This window comes from Podarcis tiliguerta, assembly GCF_965153285.1.
Source record: "Podarcis tiliguerta genome assembly, chromosome: 10".
Taxonomy (NCBI): domain Eukaryota; kingdom Metazoa; phylum Chordata; class Lepidosauria; order Squamata; family Lacertidae; genus Podarcis; species Podarcis tiliguerta.
In genome coordinates, this window is record NC_139543.1 from 3,394,812 (window position 1) to 3,410,414 (window position 15,603).

At 42.6% G+C, this 15,603-nt stretch overlaps 1 protein-coding gene across 3 annotated transcripts in view; it reads left to right on the forward strand.

Annotated features, from left to right (window-relative positions):
• Positions 1 to 12,401, forward strand: part of STK38L (serine/threonine kinase 38 like) — a gene marked incomplete at its 5' end in the record, with an annotated part of 336,575 nt that extends 324,174 nt beyond the window's left edge. For all 3 annotated transcript variants that reach the window (XM_083399831.1, XM_083399833.1, XM_083399832.1), the window contains 9 exons: positions 547 to 670; positions 1,436 to 1,590; positions 2,427 to 2,529; positions 2,873 to 2,934; positions 3,162 to 3,279; positions 3,484 to 3,607; positions 10,133 to 10,228; positions 10,734 to 10,825; positions 12,003 to 12,401. In XM_083399831.1, the coding sequence (XP_083255957.1) occupies positions 547 to 670; positions 1,436 to 1,590; positions 2,427 to 2,529; positions 2,873 to 2,934; positions 3,162 to 3,279; positions 3,484 to 3,607; positions 10,133 to 10,228; positions 10,734 to 10,825; positions 12,003 to 12,130 (1,002 nt within the window). In that variant the 3' untranslated portion in view covers positions 12,131 to 12,401. The remainder of the gene's footprint in view (positions 1 to 546; positions 671 to 1,435; positions 1,591 to 2,426; positions 2,530 to 2,872; positions 2,935 to 3,161; positions 3,280 to 3,483; positions 3,608 to 10,132; positions 10,229 to 10,733; positions 10,826 to 12,002) is intronic.
• Between the last annotated feature and the right edge of the window lie 3,202 nt (positions 12,402 to 15,603).

Below are 15,603 nucleotides of genomic sequence, written 5' to 3' on the forward strand. Positions count from 1 at the left end.
ATTAGATGTCAAAGCGATAAACAACTACCTGACATTCAGAAGACATCTTAAGGCAGCCCTGTTCAGGGAAGTTTTTAATATGTGATTTTAGTGTATTTTTGGTTTCTGTGGAAGCTGCCCAGAGTAGCTGGGGAAACCCAGCCAGATGGGCGGGGTACAAATAATAAATTGTTGTTGTTGTTGTTGTTTGTTGTATTTAATTGTTTACTGTAAACTATTGTTTATCGTATTGTTTACATTGTTTACTGTGAGACAGAGCGAATTCACATGAACATGTATGATACATGATCACTATGCCTTAACACATAAAGCTTGGTTCTGCGAAATGGACCTCAAGCTTGCAAATTGATTGAGCTTGTCTGACAGCTGTTACCTCTGTTGTGTGTGTGCACACCCATGTACTTACACTTTTATATTATCTAGCAGTAATGCATTTCTGCATTGCATATGAAAATCGGTCAACTGGTGGTTTATGTAGGAGAATAATTCTTTATGTATTGGCTATTGTGAACATTCTGTTTCGTTGTGCAATATTCACAACTATAGGTGGCTCATATACGGGCAGAAAGAGATATACTGGTTGAAGCAGATGGTGCCTGGGTGGTGAAGATGTTTTATAGTTTTCAAGACAAACGGAATCTCTACCTGATCATGGAGTTTCTACCTGGAGGTAAATAAATGGTCCATGCGTCATACCTGAAACCAGTGTCACTTGCTGGATTGAGAGCTGGGTGGAATCTAGACACACATAAAAACCGCTCTGAAATTTTTAAAAAATTTTTAACAGCACTTTTTAAAATACAGTGGACCTTTGGGTTACGTTACCTTCAGGTAACGTAACTTTTGGGTTGCAAATGCAGCAAATCCGGAAGTGTATTCTTCCGGGTTTTGCCGCATGCACAGAAGTGGCGCCTCTACTTGCGGATTTTTCGGGGTATGTACGGACCCCCGGAATGAATTACATTCATATCTAGAGGGTCTACTAGATTGAATTTTCCATAAGACTCACCATCGCCATCTAGTGTCACATTGTATATTGCACTTAAAACTCACTTAAAACGTTTTATTTGCAGCTATATAGCTGAGTCCCTGGAATGAGGAAAGTGTATAGCTATTCCCAATCATTTAAGCACATTTAAAGGATGAGGAATGTTTTGTTCACACTGGCTTTTATTCTGTGACATAATGTAACAATACAAACACAGTTATTAATTGTTTTAAAAAATCAAGAGAAGGCTTAAGTGTATATGCAAGTGACTACATAAAATGTTTGGAGTCCCCACAATATTTCATGAAAGAGCCTTCATCACTCGGCTCTGAACTGATGAGTTTCGAAAATACTTATTGGAACTGATTGAGCTTGTGCCTTTGTAAATATTTGGACTACCTAAGCCTATTTGTAAAATCCTATAATATATATTTCTTCTTGATTCAGGAGATATGATGACATTATTAATGAAGAAGGATACTTTATCAGAGGAAGAAACACAGTTTTACATATCTGAAACTGTGCTGGCCATTGATGCAATTCACCAGCTGGGTTTTATTCACAGAGATATTAAGCCAGATAATCTTCTCCTGGATGCAAAGGTATAAGATGATTTTACATCTCCTGTACTTTTCTGTCTTCGTTCTGACATTGGGTATTTGCAGCATGCAAAGGCTGAAGGGAATGGTAGAAGGCCATTCCTCTTGTCCTTCACGATACATTTATGCCATTGATGGGGAATACTTTTCAGCTCAATGGATGTGTCCCTTCTAAGCAACCTCAAAAGGGAAGGGGAGTTATTGTTTTACTTACTTACTTACTTGTGTTTTTATCTTGTATTTTATTCTGTAAACCTCCCTGAGATCCTATTATGAAAGGCAGTATATAAATTTAATAAACAACAACTTTCCAAGGCCCAAATGCCAGGGATGGGTGAGGCCAGAGGCAGAAGCAGGCAGAGCAGCAAATGTAAATTTTACCTTTGTATAATAAGCTAGTTTCTGCACACACTAGCGTGCCCTCTCTATCCTCCATCCAGACATGCAAGAGACACCAGAGTTCAAGGACACACTCCAGCCTGGCAAAAACACACTCTTATGCGAAGCAGGACCAGTAAGGGGTGTCAGCTGGGGAGAGTTCAGTTGACCAGATAGAGGCCTGGAGGTCTGCATTCAGACTCCAGTTTGCAGGATACCTGCTCCTGGTACATGCAAAGCTGTCGGAGGAAAGGAGTTGGGGAACAGGCTCCTCTCAACCGGAACAATGCAATGCTGTTGACTGAAAGTCATTTTTTCTTTTCAAAATATGTGCCTTTTTCTTTGTTGAAATTCACTTCTAGTTTTGGGCATTTTAAGTATGGACTTGCAAAGACTTGCAAGCTTTCAAAGGATTTTCGGTAGTTCAGCACCTAAACTCATGTAATGTTTTCTTTCCATAGGGGCATGTAAAACTCTCTGATTTTGGACTCTGCACAGGTTTAAAGAAAGCTCACAGAACCGAATTCTACAGAAATCTTACACACAATCCACCAAGTGACTTCTGTAAGTACAGCCTGTTGTATCTTACAAGTATTAAACTACTCTGCACTCCCTCAGAGGCATTGATAGGTACACCGTACAGGTTAGGCATTATATAAGTGCATTTCTTTTGCCAGAACTCCTTTTTGAATGAGAACAGTGCCGGGGGAATGATGGCATTGGCTTTCATAGCGTCATTCGGGAGCTGACCACTAGTAACTACATAATTCCTTCTTCCCTAAACATGGTTTTCGTTTGCACATTTACCAGTGCAGTTTCAGTATTAAACTATGCTAACTTGTGCCCTATCTGAATTTTTCTTGTGCTGGTAAAATTGAATGCAATAATTTATATTTTTGCAAATTAGCATTTCAGAACATGAACTCTAAGAGAAAAGCAGAAACATGGAAAAAGAATAGGCGACAGCTGGTAAGTACAGTTTTTGGTGAGCTTTGAGTGCTTTCTGCAAAGTTTTTCAGCATGATGGCCTTCTGCTGAAAAATTCATGCTTCAGCAACCTCTGCTTGTCACCCAATCTCCTCAAGCAACTAAAAGGCTGTTATTAGATGACAGGTGAATGCTTATACATTATTATAACTCAATAAGACTGCCAGAGTATTGACTAAAACTTTTTCTTAAAATCATCTTGCTTTTAGGCATACTCTACTGTTGGGACCCCAGATTATATTGCTCCAGAAGTTTTCATGCAAACGGGTTACAACAAATTATGTGACTGGTGGTCTTTGGGAGTGATTATGTATGAAATGCTAATAGGTAAGAATTATTGACCCCGTTCATCTTTTTGTCCCTTTTCCAGTGAGAATAACACTTTCTCTGAGCGTTTTGTTGAGAGAGCCAAGGATTGACTTGCAGGTTTATATTCAGTCCTGCGTCTTCTTTCCTGTAATTTAGTCTAAATCTGACATTCAAATCAGTACAACATTTTTAATGATTTCCCCCTCCCCCCCATTTCTTCAGGTTATCCCCCTTTCTGCTCTGAAACACCTCAAGAAACATATAGGAAAGTTATGAATTGGAAAGAGACTCTAGTATTTCCACCTGAGGTGCCCATTTCAGAAAAAGCCAAGGACTTAATTCTAAAGTGAGTTGATGCTTCTGTTTTCTCCACTACCCTTTTCCTGCTTGTGGAACAAACACAATGATGCACAGCTTTGTTAGCACTGAGCATGCAATGTAGAGCCCTTTGGTCATTGCCTTACCACTGTGGGAGCCTCTGCCATGTACATAGCTGCTCTCCAGAACAGTATTGCTCTTCTCACAAACGTGGATGATAGAGTGGGAGGTAAGTGAATTGGAAGCCTTCTTCCCTGAATTCAGGCTTCCAGTGTTAAGTCAGTGGCGCATGAAGCTCCCACAACACTGGCATTATGTCAGAAAGTACCCCTAATAAAGCCCAATAAAATCTGATTTGTTAATCCATGTTTTGAAGTAAGTGAAGTCCAAAAAATTGTAAGCTGTTGAAGTTATTGTGGAAAATCACTCCTGAAATTAGGAGCAGAAGCAAGATTCTGCAGGAAAGATCCTTACAATAAGTTAAGGCAAACCCTTTAATTGGCGGTGTCCAGTTGCGTAATGTGGGCAAGATAGTAGGACTAGCTGATCCAGTTTAGCAATGTAGATGTCAGTGTTTTAAGCGTTTTTACCCTGCTCTTCAGCCAATAAAGGCTCAGCTTGCATAAGATTAAGAATGAACGAGAAGCAAGACAGTCCCTGCCTGCAGGCTTGCAATCTAAAAGTCATGACTCAAAAGGAAAAAGGATTGGAAAAGGAAGAGGAAAACAAGTGAACTCAGACACGACTTCTTAGAGTTTTTTTCAGTGGCCTGCTTGAGTGGAAGCAGTTCAGAGAGAGGAGGATGCCAACGAAGCAGATCTCAGCAGAGCCTTGTTGTTCCATTTCTCCCTCTGCTGCAGCCAGATATAGCCTAAATATTTTGAGCCAGCATGCTGCTGAGTAACTTCTTGGTTCTGTTTATTAAAAAATTGTCATCCTTGTTCTTCTTTAGCAAAAACAGCTCTTAAGTTCTTGCACATTAATAGAATTGAAGATACAGGAGGGGTTTAAAGGTGATTTCAGTGCAGGAAGGAATGCAAAACTTAATACTCCAAACTTAATACTTCATGGACCTTTGTTTATGCTTGTATTTTTACATTTGACATATAGTTGTGTCATATCCACATATCTTACCTCACTATTGTGTTTCAGCTGAGGAGGTAATGCACTTTCCCTGCATTCAACTTGTAATATTTTTACCCAGGGACAGTGCTATTCTTCCCCCACACCACATACACTGCCTCTCTGAGAGTGCATTGACTTCTCTTAGGATTGGAGGCTGTGTACTCCAGCTTTATGGAGCACCACTGCAAGCTGAAACTGACTTAGCACGAAGGCAAAATCTGGAGTTGTGTTGGTGGGTAAGTAGTAGGTAGTTGGGTGGGATTTAGCTGTAGTATTAGTAGTAGCAGTGCTCTACTGCCCTGCTGCTGCCGTTGCCCACCATTTTCTTTGTTTTTGTTTTTGGGGTGCTAGTTTAATACTATTTTCAGCCCTGAGTAGACTGTCACTCCCTGGGATTTATTGTATGTATGAATGCATGACTGATTTACAGTGGATCTTCCTGGCAGTAACTGTAGCACAGTTGGTTGCTTATTCCTATATGCAACTGTATGGCTGATTTTAGTTGGAATGGCTTTCACCAGGCTTACAGCAAAATGTGGTGTTGTAGTGAAGCTGGTCCAGCCTGCCTCTCATTTTCCCCAGCAACAGGAGTTGTAAGGGAGAGGCAGTGGGGCTATTTGTGTTCTAGCACACACTCAGTTGGGGGGCGGGGGACAGCACTTCTGTCAGGGTCTAGCACAGTCTGATGAAAAACATCTTCCCGCTCATGACTGTGCTTGGTATGTAATGCTGCTCTTCACTGTTTCACTGTCCTAGAGTTGTCTTCACAGCCCATTTCTCTTGGCTCCTAGGAATTGTATTTGGCACTTTTCTTTGTCAGTCCAAGGGGGTCCCTCTAGCCCCGGGTCCCGGCTCTAGCCCCGGGTCCCGGGTCTAGCCCCACTCTCTGGAGCTGGCCATTTTTAGAATTGTTTTCTCCCCACTTTTAATTAGAAGAGGATTGTTTTTAGTCCATTGTTGTATTGAATAGTCAATAATAATGGGACTGACTTGCCAGACTGTTTGTTTGTTTGTTTGTTTGCTTGCTTACCTATCTGAACTTGCTGCATGCTGGTATGTAAGGTAGTTTGCTTCAGTGCTAGAAATTTACAAGGTATTTTGTTGCTTAGTCGACTTAGTCGTGTTCGACTCTCCATGACCCCGTGAACCAGAGCAGGCCTTGGAAACTCTCACTTCTCAAAGATTCTCCTTTTTTTATGTCTAGAGTTTTCTTGGCAAAATACTGGAGTAGTTTGCCAGTTCCTTCTCCAGGTGAATCACATTTAGTCTAAACTCTCGGCTGTGACCTGTCCGTCTATGACCTGTCATAGCTTCTCTGAGTTATTCAAGCCCCTTCGCCACGACAAGGCAGGGATCCATGAAGGGGAGTCCATATTTTAAGATTATACAAATGGGCTTCTGCATCAAGCTGTGACTGTGGGGAGCCACTTGTCTGAGATTGGAGAAGACTCAAATGGGGAATGACAAAGACACACACCCCTACCCCCCCCCATTGGTATCAGAGGAGAAAATTAGCTACGGAGATAAATTTTGCCCCTTTCCTGGTTCAGAAGGAATTGAAGGACTCCTTTCAGGCAGGTTAAGGGGCGAGACACAGGCAATGCTGTTGCAGACTCCATTGGAGGCCACACAGAAGCGGCTTACTTTCTATCAAAATGGACTAATTGGAAATGAAATAAAAGGTGCCCTGCCAGAAATGGTGAGTTGGTAGATGCAGGGGAAAGTCTGTTCGTCTAACTATTGGAAGGAAGAGAGAATGAAATTGCTTCTATGTGAAAGAAGGGGAGGAGTGGAATGTGCATCAACGTTATGAAGTCATTGAGAAATTGCTACCTTCCCTGTTGTCAGCTGAATAAAGAGCAACAAAATTAAAATGGAATAAGGAGTCTCAAAACCAAAGAAGAACATCTGAATATAATGTGACTTTATACTGTAAAATTGGAAGTACTTTGCTAGTAACAGTACAATGGGAGAGTTCCAGTGGAAGAGGAATGTGAACATAAACCTGTTGTGTCCGGTTGAATGAGAACTGCAAAATGGAATCTGACCTGGAAGGACTGATGGGTTTGAACTACCAAAACTAAGAACCTCCGGAACCAAGCAGTTTTATAGAGAAGAATGTTGGTGATGATCAAAATGTAAGAACCGCTGGGAGCAGTGATGCTAACTTAGAAAGTAACTAACAAAGAAGATTCCCAACACGCTAACAACAGCTGAGACAAAGGTTCCAAAGAGGATGAAATAACTGCCCCCAGGTGCTTATAGGTGCAGCAATGGAACAAAGGGTGGGGAGAGAATGTGAATTAAAGATGGATTTTAAAATATGAGGACAGCAACGTAAGGGATGAAGACAAGCAATTTTTGTAAGAGTTCAGTTCTTTTTTGGACTATCTGGAGAAACATTATAGATAAATGAAACCGTGAGCAGGATTTGAGGTTCAAGCAACGAAAGAAAGATGATAATAATTTTATCAAAGTTTTGTAATACATTATTTGTATAATGCAGCAGTAAAGGGAAGGAAGTAAAAACACCATGGAGGTAAGGATGGTGTCAGGGAACTGCCATCAGTGCCGGAGGGAGAGAGCAAAATCCAGAGGGATTCCAGAGAGCGTCCCAGGATTGGGAGAGGCAGCCCATCTTCTGTGGAGGAGAATCAGCGTAGCACCAGTGGAGAAGGGGGGCAGATGGGGGAAGTGGCGAGGCAGTCCCATGACTCCTTGCCAGGGACCAGCAGGGAGAGTAGAGGTCCTCCGCTGCCTACGCCCTCCTTGCACAGAAGGCTTTCACACAGAGAGAGGAGGAGGAGACTAGGCGTCAAAGAGCTTCTTTGCTGGAAGAAGTTTAAGAAACGCCCACTGACGGATTCTGCCAGCCACGGGTGAGTGGCTGTCCGGACAGAAAAGGTTCAGTCAGGCAACCCAGCCAGGTGTTTGCACCGGCTTACACACGAGCAACCCCTAGAACCACTACAGCAATCCGTCAGTCTCTGACGTTGCTTGTGCGCAGCCCCGGAGAGGCAGCACAATGAGCCAAACAGGGCTGGGCGGAGAGACAGAGCAAGAAGCCATGATGCGAGGTCTGGTCGAGAGGAACCGAGACCTGGAGGTGCATATCACTACCCTGTCTGCACGGCTGGAGGAGAGACGGGCTCAGGATGCACAGGTCAGAGCCACCCCGATAGGGAGCAAGGTCCCGGGGCTGGTACACAAGTTTGGTGGAAAGCCCCCGAACGGAAATTCAGTACGCTTTGGAATTGCAGAAAAATGACTTTGCTGATGATGGGGAGAGGGTGGCTTACATTGTTGGACATCTGCAGGATGGGGCGCGCGAATGGATCAGGCCCTTGATGGCAACGGGGAATGACGCTTTGAAAGATCTTAAGAAATTCTACCAGGGAATGGACGCAATGTTCTCCAGCGAGATTGAGCAAAGCATGACACGGAGGGAGCTGATGGGGTGCAAGCAGGGGAGCCTGTCCGTCAGAAACTACTGGTCGCGTTTTGCGATGTTAGTCCACAAGCTCGGGTGGGATCTGGACTCTGAACCAGTACAAATGTTGTTTGAAGCGGGTTTGGCCCCGAAAGTGAAAGACGCGTTGTCCCGAGTGCCCCGCCCGCAGTCGATGGATGAACTCACAAAGACTGTCCTTGCGATCGGTGTACGCCAGGAAGCACGGGCTCAGGAGAAGCGGGAGATAAGGGCGGAACGTTTCCATGACAACCGCATTCCGGAGATGCCGAGGGAGCCTTCCCAGGCGGTGGAGCCGATGGAAATTGATGGAGCGCGCGCCCGCGAAGTTTCAAACACTGGTGAAGGTCGGAAAAAGGAGTGGAAAACTACCAAGAAGTGTTTCCTCTGTCAGCGACCGGGACATTTTGCAAAGGTCTGCCCCCAACGAAAGCCTGGCAAGGCATGATGGGGGCTGCAGGCCACGACGATAAGGGGGAGGAAGAGCCGGTGCAGGGAAACGACAACGCCTGGCTGCCAACCAGCAGGGGCAGCAGCCAGGCCAGCAACCAATAGAAGTGCCCCAGCCTGACCCTCCCAAGGCAGCTATAGCCATAGAGGTGGTGCTAGAACTCCCAAATGGGCACCCCGTCAAAGTGGAGGGGCTGCTAGATTCTGGCAGCTCATGTAATTTCTTCAGCAGAGACTTCGCTCTGGAGCACCAGCTCCACCTGTTGCCACTAGATTTTCCCTTGCAGGTGACCACCATCGATGGCAGGGAACTCCTGGGAGGGGAAGTGACACACCAGACACCGCCAATGCGAATGAGGGTCGGCAGGCACACGGAAACCATTGCCTTTCACGTGGCCACGCTGGCAGGACCCCCAATAATACTGGGAATGAGCTGGCTGGCAATACATGACCCAGTGGTGTCATGGCATCAGCGGTCGGTCACCTTTGGGTCAGCTTACTGCTTAGAGCACTGTCTGGGAGGGAAGGAACCAAGAAGGACTGTGGCCAGGGTGGCTGGGGTGGCTCTGGAGCAAAAAAGGGAGGTGCCAACACAATATGCTGATTTGAAGGAGGTCTTCAGTGAGAGGGAGGCAGACAGACTGCCCCCCCCACAGGCCCTTTGACTGCCAAATCAACCTGCTTCCGGGGGCTCAGTTACTGGTGGGTAAGCTGTATGCCATGTCCAACTGGGAGATGCAGGAGTTGCGGCAGTTTATTGACAAGAACCTGAAGAGAGGTTTCATAAGGGAATCAAAGGCGGTGGGGGGCAGTCCAGTGTTCTTTGTGGACAAAAAAGAGACAAATCAGCCAAGATTAGTCATGGATTACCGGGCTCTAAACCTGGTGTCAGAACCCGTGACTTTCCCAATGCCCAGGATTGACGATATTTTGACACGTGTGAGGCAGGGGAAGATTTTTACCAAGCTGGACCTCTGGGGAGCATACAATCTGATTAGGATAAGGGAGGGGGACGAATGGAAAATGACCATGTTCACCCCCCTGGGGGCTTTTGAGTACTTAGTCATGCCATTTGGATTACAATCGGGGTCCGCCTGCTTTCAAGCCTTCATGCACCATGGAAATGTACACTATAATCCTAAATGTTGGCATTAGGCTGTGATTCTTACTAGCCCATTATCAGATTTATTTGTTTTCCTCTGGTAAATGAAGCCATGGGGAAGAAGTGGTTCTTGTCTCATCTGCACATTTTTGTATGAAGAAAAAAAGGAACTATGGGAATGTCTTGCAAGCAGCAGAAGTTTCATCAGTTTTCTTAGAATTAGTAAGGGAACCTAAAACTCCCTTACAAATTCATGAGTGGAAGGGGCAGTCTCCTGGTGTCAGTAGTGATTTCCATTGGTGACTGGAAGTGTGGATTCAGGCTGCAGTTTTGCAAATTTTGAAACATTCATCTTTCATTGTAGACCACCTTGGTTGCAACATTTTGTCATGTTTTCTTTCTCTCAGATTTTGCACTGATGCAGAAAACAGAATCGGTAGCAGTGGAGTAGAAGAACTGAAGAGTCACCCATTTTTTGAAGGTGTTGATTGGGGACATATCAGGTACAGTTGCTGAAAGATTAAAGTAGGAATGGGAAACTTTTTTCAGGCCAAGGACTGCAGTCCCTTGTGGTCAGTCTTCTGACACCCAGAGGCAAAAAGTAGATGGAGCCAACAGATGCAACTCTTGCCTTTGTACAGTAGGCTACAAACACCTGCACTCAAACATTATTCTCTATCCAGGGAAGCTGGAGTGATAATCAAAGGCACCTTGCAGCCAAGCAAAAGCACTTGATAAGGATGTGGAGCAGGGCTTGTGAGGCTTGTGGCATGGGGATAGTCCCAATGACTATACAGAGATACAGTAGGCTGCATTCAGAACTTAGTCCTCGGGTCCTCGATAAAATAATAGCAATATAATGGAGCAAATATACTGCATCTCTAACATCTACGTGCTCTAGTGAAGCTTCCTAGAAAGTTGTGATGTTAGGATTTTTTTAATGCCCTGTGAAATTATTATAAAGTTGCTTGTGCTGTTCACTACTCTGGTATTTTTGTTTTGCTGTAGAGAGAGACCAGCTGCAATCACTATAGAAATCAAAAGTATTGATGACACTTCCAATTTTGATGACTTCCCAGAATCTGATATTTTACAGCCAGGTGAGAGTGCACATTAATGCTGCAATATGGATTAAATAAACCACATAATTTTGGGAATAAGGCCTCATTTCAGTGTTCTTGTTTTTGTTATCTGGGGGCCACCTCATCACTTACAGTTTAGCAGGCCTCTTACATCTCCCTGTCACATGGGAGAAATGCTGTGTGTCTTTTCTATCACCTTTCGCTTCATCCCCTATACCTGTACTTTGTGCTCCTTAACTTTTCATTATAAACTGAGACCTTAAAAGCAAATTTATGTAAACTTGATCAGCATATTTTTGGGTTGCTGCGGTTGGCTTTTTAACGTTTTTTACTGCTTGCTTTTAAACCTGTTTGTGTCTTATGCATCTATCATTTTAATCGGGTTTTGGTATAAATTATGTATGTCTTCTTTTGTTAAGCTACTTTGACCACTTCTGAAAAAAAAGCAAGATGAAAATGAGAAACTAAAATGAAACTGAAGTGTTCTTCGCTTCTAACTGATCAGAATAATATATACTGTAATGCACTAATGGATTTATTTTGTCAGTGATTGGCTGAGCTGCCCTAATTTCACTGAGGGGCAGTGTGGACAGAAGAGCTATTAGCTGAGCACATTGCACAGAGGGGAAGAGACTGCGGATGGGCTTTGGGGAAGTGTTCATAAATGTTTAAAACAATTAATAAAAAATAAAGTAAGAACGACCAGATGTCTAGGATATAATGAGGGAAAGGACTGAAGTGGCAGCATCTGGGGAAATGTCTGGGAAAACCAGGGCAGAAGGCAAGACGTGTTGGAAGTGTTGGTTTTTTTTGGAGATTTTTGCCAAAAAAAAGTTCAATAACTTTTGTGTCCGGATTTTCACTTTCTGAAATATGGCAACCCTATTACTGCAAGAAGTTTAGGGGAAAATGCAAATGTAAAATAGAAAAATCATGCATATAAATAAGAGCAATACAGATGAATCCCCAAGCATTCTGAAGGGGTCCAAGTTTAATGTGTGCAGTTATCCTCTTGTTCACTCTCGGATCCTAAGTAAACTCTGTAAAATGCATCACCATTTTATTTGTGTAATTTAAAAGTTATACAGTGTGAATGATTAACTTCCGTCTTCAATATTAATTTAGCTTGGCATTTCTTGAAGCTTGACTCTGTGCATATGCATGCGTGTTTATAATCTTTCCTTTTGCCTTCTAGTGCCAAACACCACAGAACCTGATTACAAGTCCAAGGACTGGGTTTTTCTTAATTATACTTACAAAAGGTTTGAAGGGCTCACTCAGCGTGGCTCCATCCCTTCGTACATGAATGCTGGAAAGTTGTGAAACACAGCAGAAATAAAACAAAGAACTCAGGTAGCTGCTGCATCACCAAGACCCGCTTGGCATAGATCTCAATACACTGAAATGGTCACGACGATGGACTGAAACTAGGAAATTCTACCGGATTAGGATTTCTAAGACTACTACAAGAATTAGTTGGCAGTGCCAGCTGGCTTCTCTCTCTCTCACACACTCTTTTTTTTAATAGTGAATATTTTTGTTAACTTTATTATAACAAAGGTACTGGAATAAAAAAGGAATGGACATCTTTGTATCTGCGCCGTGTGTGTGTGTGTGTGTGTGTGTGTGTGTAAAAAGGTCAATTATGCCTCTGTTTGTATTGTGGCTCTGTACTGTAATGTGTCTAATTTGCCCAGGGGTTCAACCCATATCACATTTGTACGAAGCGACATTGCTTCTCAGTAATGTTGCCTGTTGTGTGTTTAACCTGGGCAGGGTTTTAGATATGCAGTATGAAAACCAGAAGCCACTTTTTTGTAACTATTCAATAGGTTTCCTACAGATGGCATGTGATGACATAAGATATTGTCACGGAGCTGCTTGAAACAAATGCGTATACTGGTTGAAACAAGCTCTTTTGAAGGTTATTCTCTGTACTTAATGGCTTATGCTCTAGCTCAGGGCTCCTAAAGAGAAGCTGCACTTCAGATTGGAACTGGTATAGAAATGGGACCTGGGACCCAGTATATTTAGCATAATAAACCGCTGCGGAGAGAGCTGCAATTCTTTTATTTTCAGGGGAGAAATGGTACTGTGAAATCAATTAAACTACAGCTTCATAGTGGAAAACTTGTAGAGAGGAGAAAAATCTGGGACAATGACAGGCTAAACAGCAGCTGAATATGCTTTCAAAAATCAGTGTACAACCTACCTTTTGCTTCTTTCATTTTCTTCCTCCTGCATTAACCTCCCCTTGATGGTTTGTTGTGCCATTTTATTCTGCTCTGAGTACCAAAGATCCTGAAATGGCTTGATTGCAAATTTATAAAGTTCTGTTTCCTAGAAGTATATATGGTTCACTTCTTGTCAACATGTGGTGTTTAAGAAGGATGAAATTACTCACATGGTTTTAACTTCGGGAGGTGAGGGTTGGGTTGACTAATATTGATGGCTGTGGGGTAAGTTGTTGTTTTAATACAATGAATTGGAGATGAACTTACAAACTTGCAAATATCACATAGCACAGCCCTCTTTGTAGGTGGACCACTTCAGAACTAGAGTGGTGGACAAGTTGCATCTTCCAAGTTAAAGAAAAAATTGAACAGAGTTCCTGCATTTAAGCAACTAGCTGCATGTTGGGAAGAATTCTAAAATTCTTCTCCCTGCCATGCTAACTTTCTACAGGGAAGAGAGGTTTCATGAGAAGTAGCTCACAAATATGCAAGCTTCCATGTTCAATCCCCCATCTGCCTGTTGGAATGGTGCGATCCCAGGAGAGCTGTGCAATGAACAAATGGACAGAGTTTTGTATGGGGAAATGATCCAGAATCAACCAATGTTGCCAGTGTTTGAAATCTAATATAGCTAGAACAATTGCACTTTTTGTTTTGTTTTGCTAGAGGTTTTATTTTTTTAAAGGTTGGTTATACAAAGCCACAGTCACCGGATGCAGTGAGAGAGAACCTGGTATTAACCTGAATTACCCTTGTTAACTGATCACAGAAGACTTCATAGGCTGCTTGGATCCATGATTAAAGTCAGTTTTATTTTGATTTCCTATGCTATCTGGAACACGCTCCATAATCTGAAGTGCTGAAGCACATCAGAAGGCGGCAAAATGTCCCGCTACTACTGCTCTTCAAGAGGAGCTGCTTGTAAACCCATATAGCTACTCCCTCCATGTCAGCCAGCTTGCTTGCTTGCTGGCAGTGGGTAGAAATTGTTGGGACTCCAGCTCCCATCAGCCCCAGTCAGTATGGCTAATGATTAGGAAAGATGGGAGCTGTAGTCCAACATCTGGAAAGTCACAGATTCTGTATCTCTGGGCAAAATAGTAGTACTCTGGGAACTCGTTCTAGTTTTTACCACAACAGCCCATGAAAATATGCAGAAAACCCTTTGAATGAGTTTCTGCTTTTTCTCTTTGATTTATTTCTTTTGCACATTTGTGCACAGCTCTTCCCCAGTAAATAATCAGTGCTTGAAAAGTACCTTGACCTTGTTTAATGACTAAAATTTCAAAAAAAAAAAAAATCACTTGAGAATTGAATGGCAATTATAATCTATATTTTCTCTCTTTTTTTAAATATACAAATTCATTAGTTGTGGTTTGGGAAAAGTTACACTAGAAAGCATCATAAAGATTTATATAAGGCTTTTTACAGCATATTAAATAAACATGGCATTCTTTTCTACAAGTTGTAGTTTGTTTACATTTACTGTTGTCTTACACCCGTGTGATCTTAGCTAAGGCTCTTCAAAACACTTTGCAGCCCCGCCCCGCCCCACAATCCTGCCTTTTCAATTATTATTATTATTATTGTCGTCGTAATAGCACTGCAGTGCTAAGCGGCTCTAAAATGAAAAGTATTTTCATTAGATTTGAAAATGGGCCCACCTCATGATAGCTTATTGTGTACAATAGAATCCTGATGGAATTGCACTTCCAAAAGCCGAGTGAATAGAAGAAATCACAGCATGTAACAAATGTTTTTCTGGACAGTTGGTCCAATGTGGATGAAATTGCCAAGGTATTTTGCCTGTGGCTGCAAGAGCAGCACTGGTTTCTTTAAAAAAGAAATATTCTGACTGCAGTGGTGCAAACTTCACAGTTGTTCAGAAATCTATGGTACAGCAAAATGTATGCTGGAATGCAGGTGGAAGCATTTACCAACCTAGTGCCCTCCAGATGTTGGACTACAACAAATTCCACTGGTCCCAGCTGTCACATACTAGTTTTATATACATGCACCATGTTTTACATGGGAAAGCATATGAAAGTACAATCTTTCATTGTTTCTAAAAGAGCATTTTTATGGAACTGCAGGTAGATAGGAATTCTCCACCTGGGTCGTTGTCACAGCTGCCAGTCCTTTTGTCTGGATCTTGTTCAGACATAGCACATGAAGTACTTCATCCTGTCACCTTGATTAAAAAAATGGAATAGAATCATAGAACCGTAGAGTTGGAAGAGACCCCAAAAGCCCAACCTCCTACAATGCAAGAATCTCAGCTAAAGCATCCAAGAGAGATGGCCATCCAGCCGCTGCTTAAAAATCTCCAAGGAAAGAGAGTCCACAAACCATCCAAGGGAGTTCATTCCACCGTTGAACAGCTTATTGTCAGAAAGTTATTTCTGTTTCGTCGGGATCTGTTCTGCAATATTAAGCATTTTCTGCTTTTTTCTTTTTCTTTTTACATATGCCTTTGATCAACTTTGTTTTGATTGTCATGCTGTTCTGTTCTCCATTTATGCTTTTGAGCACTTCTGCATGAGAGCATTTTTAAGTACTCTC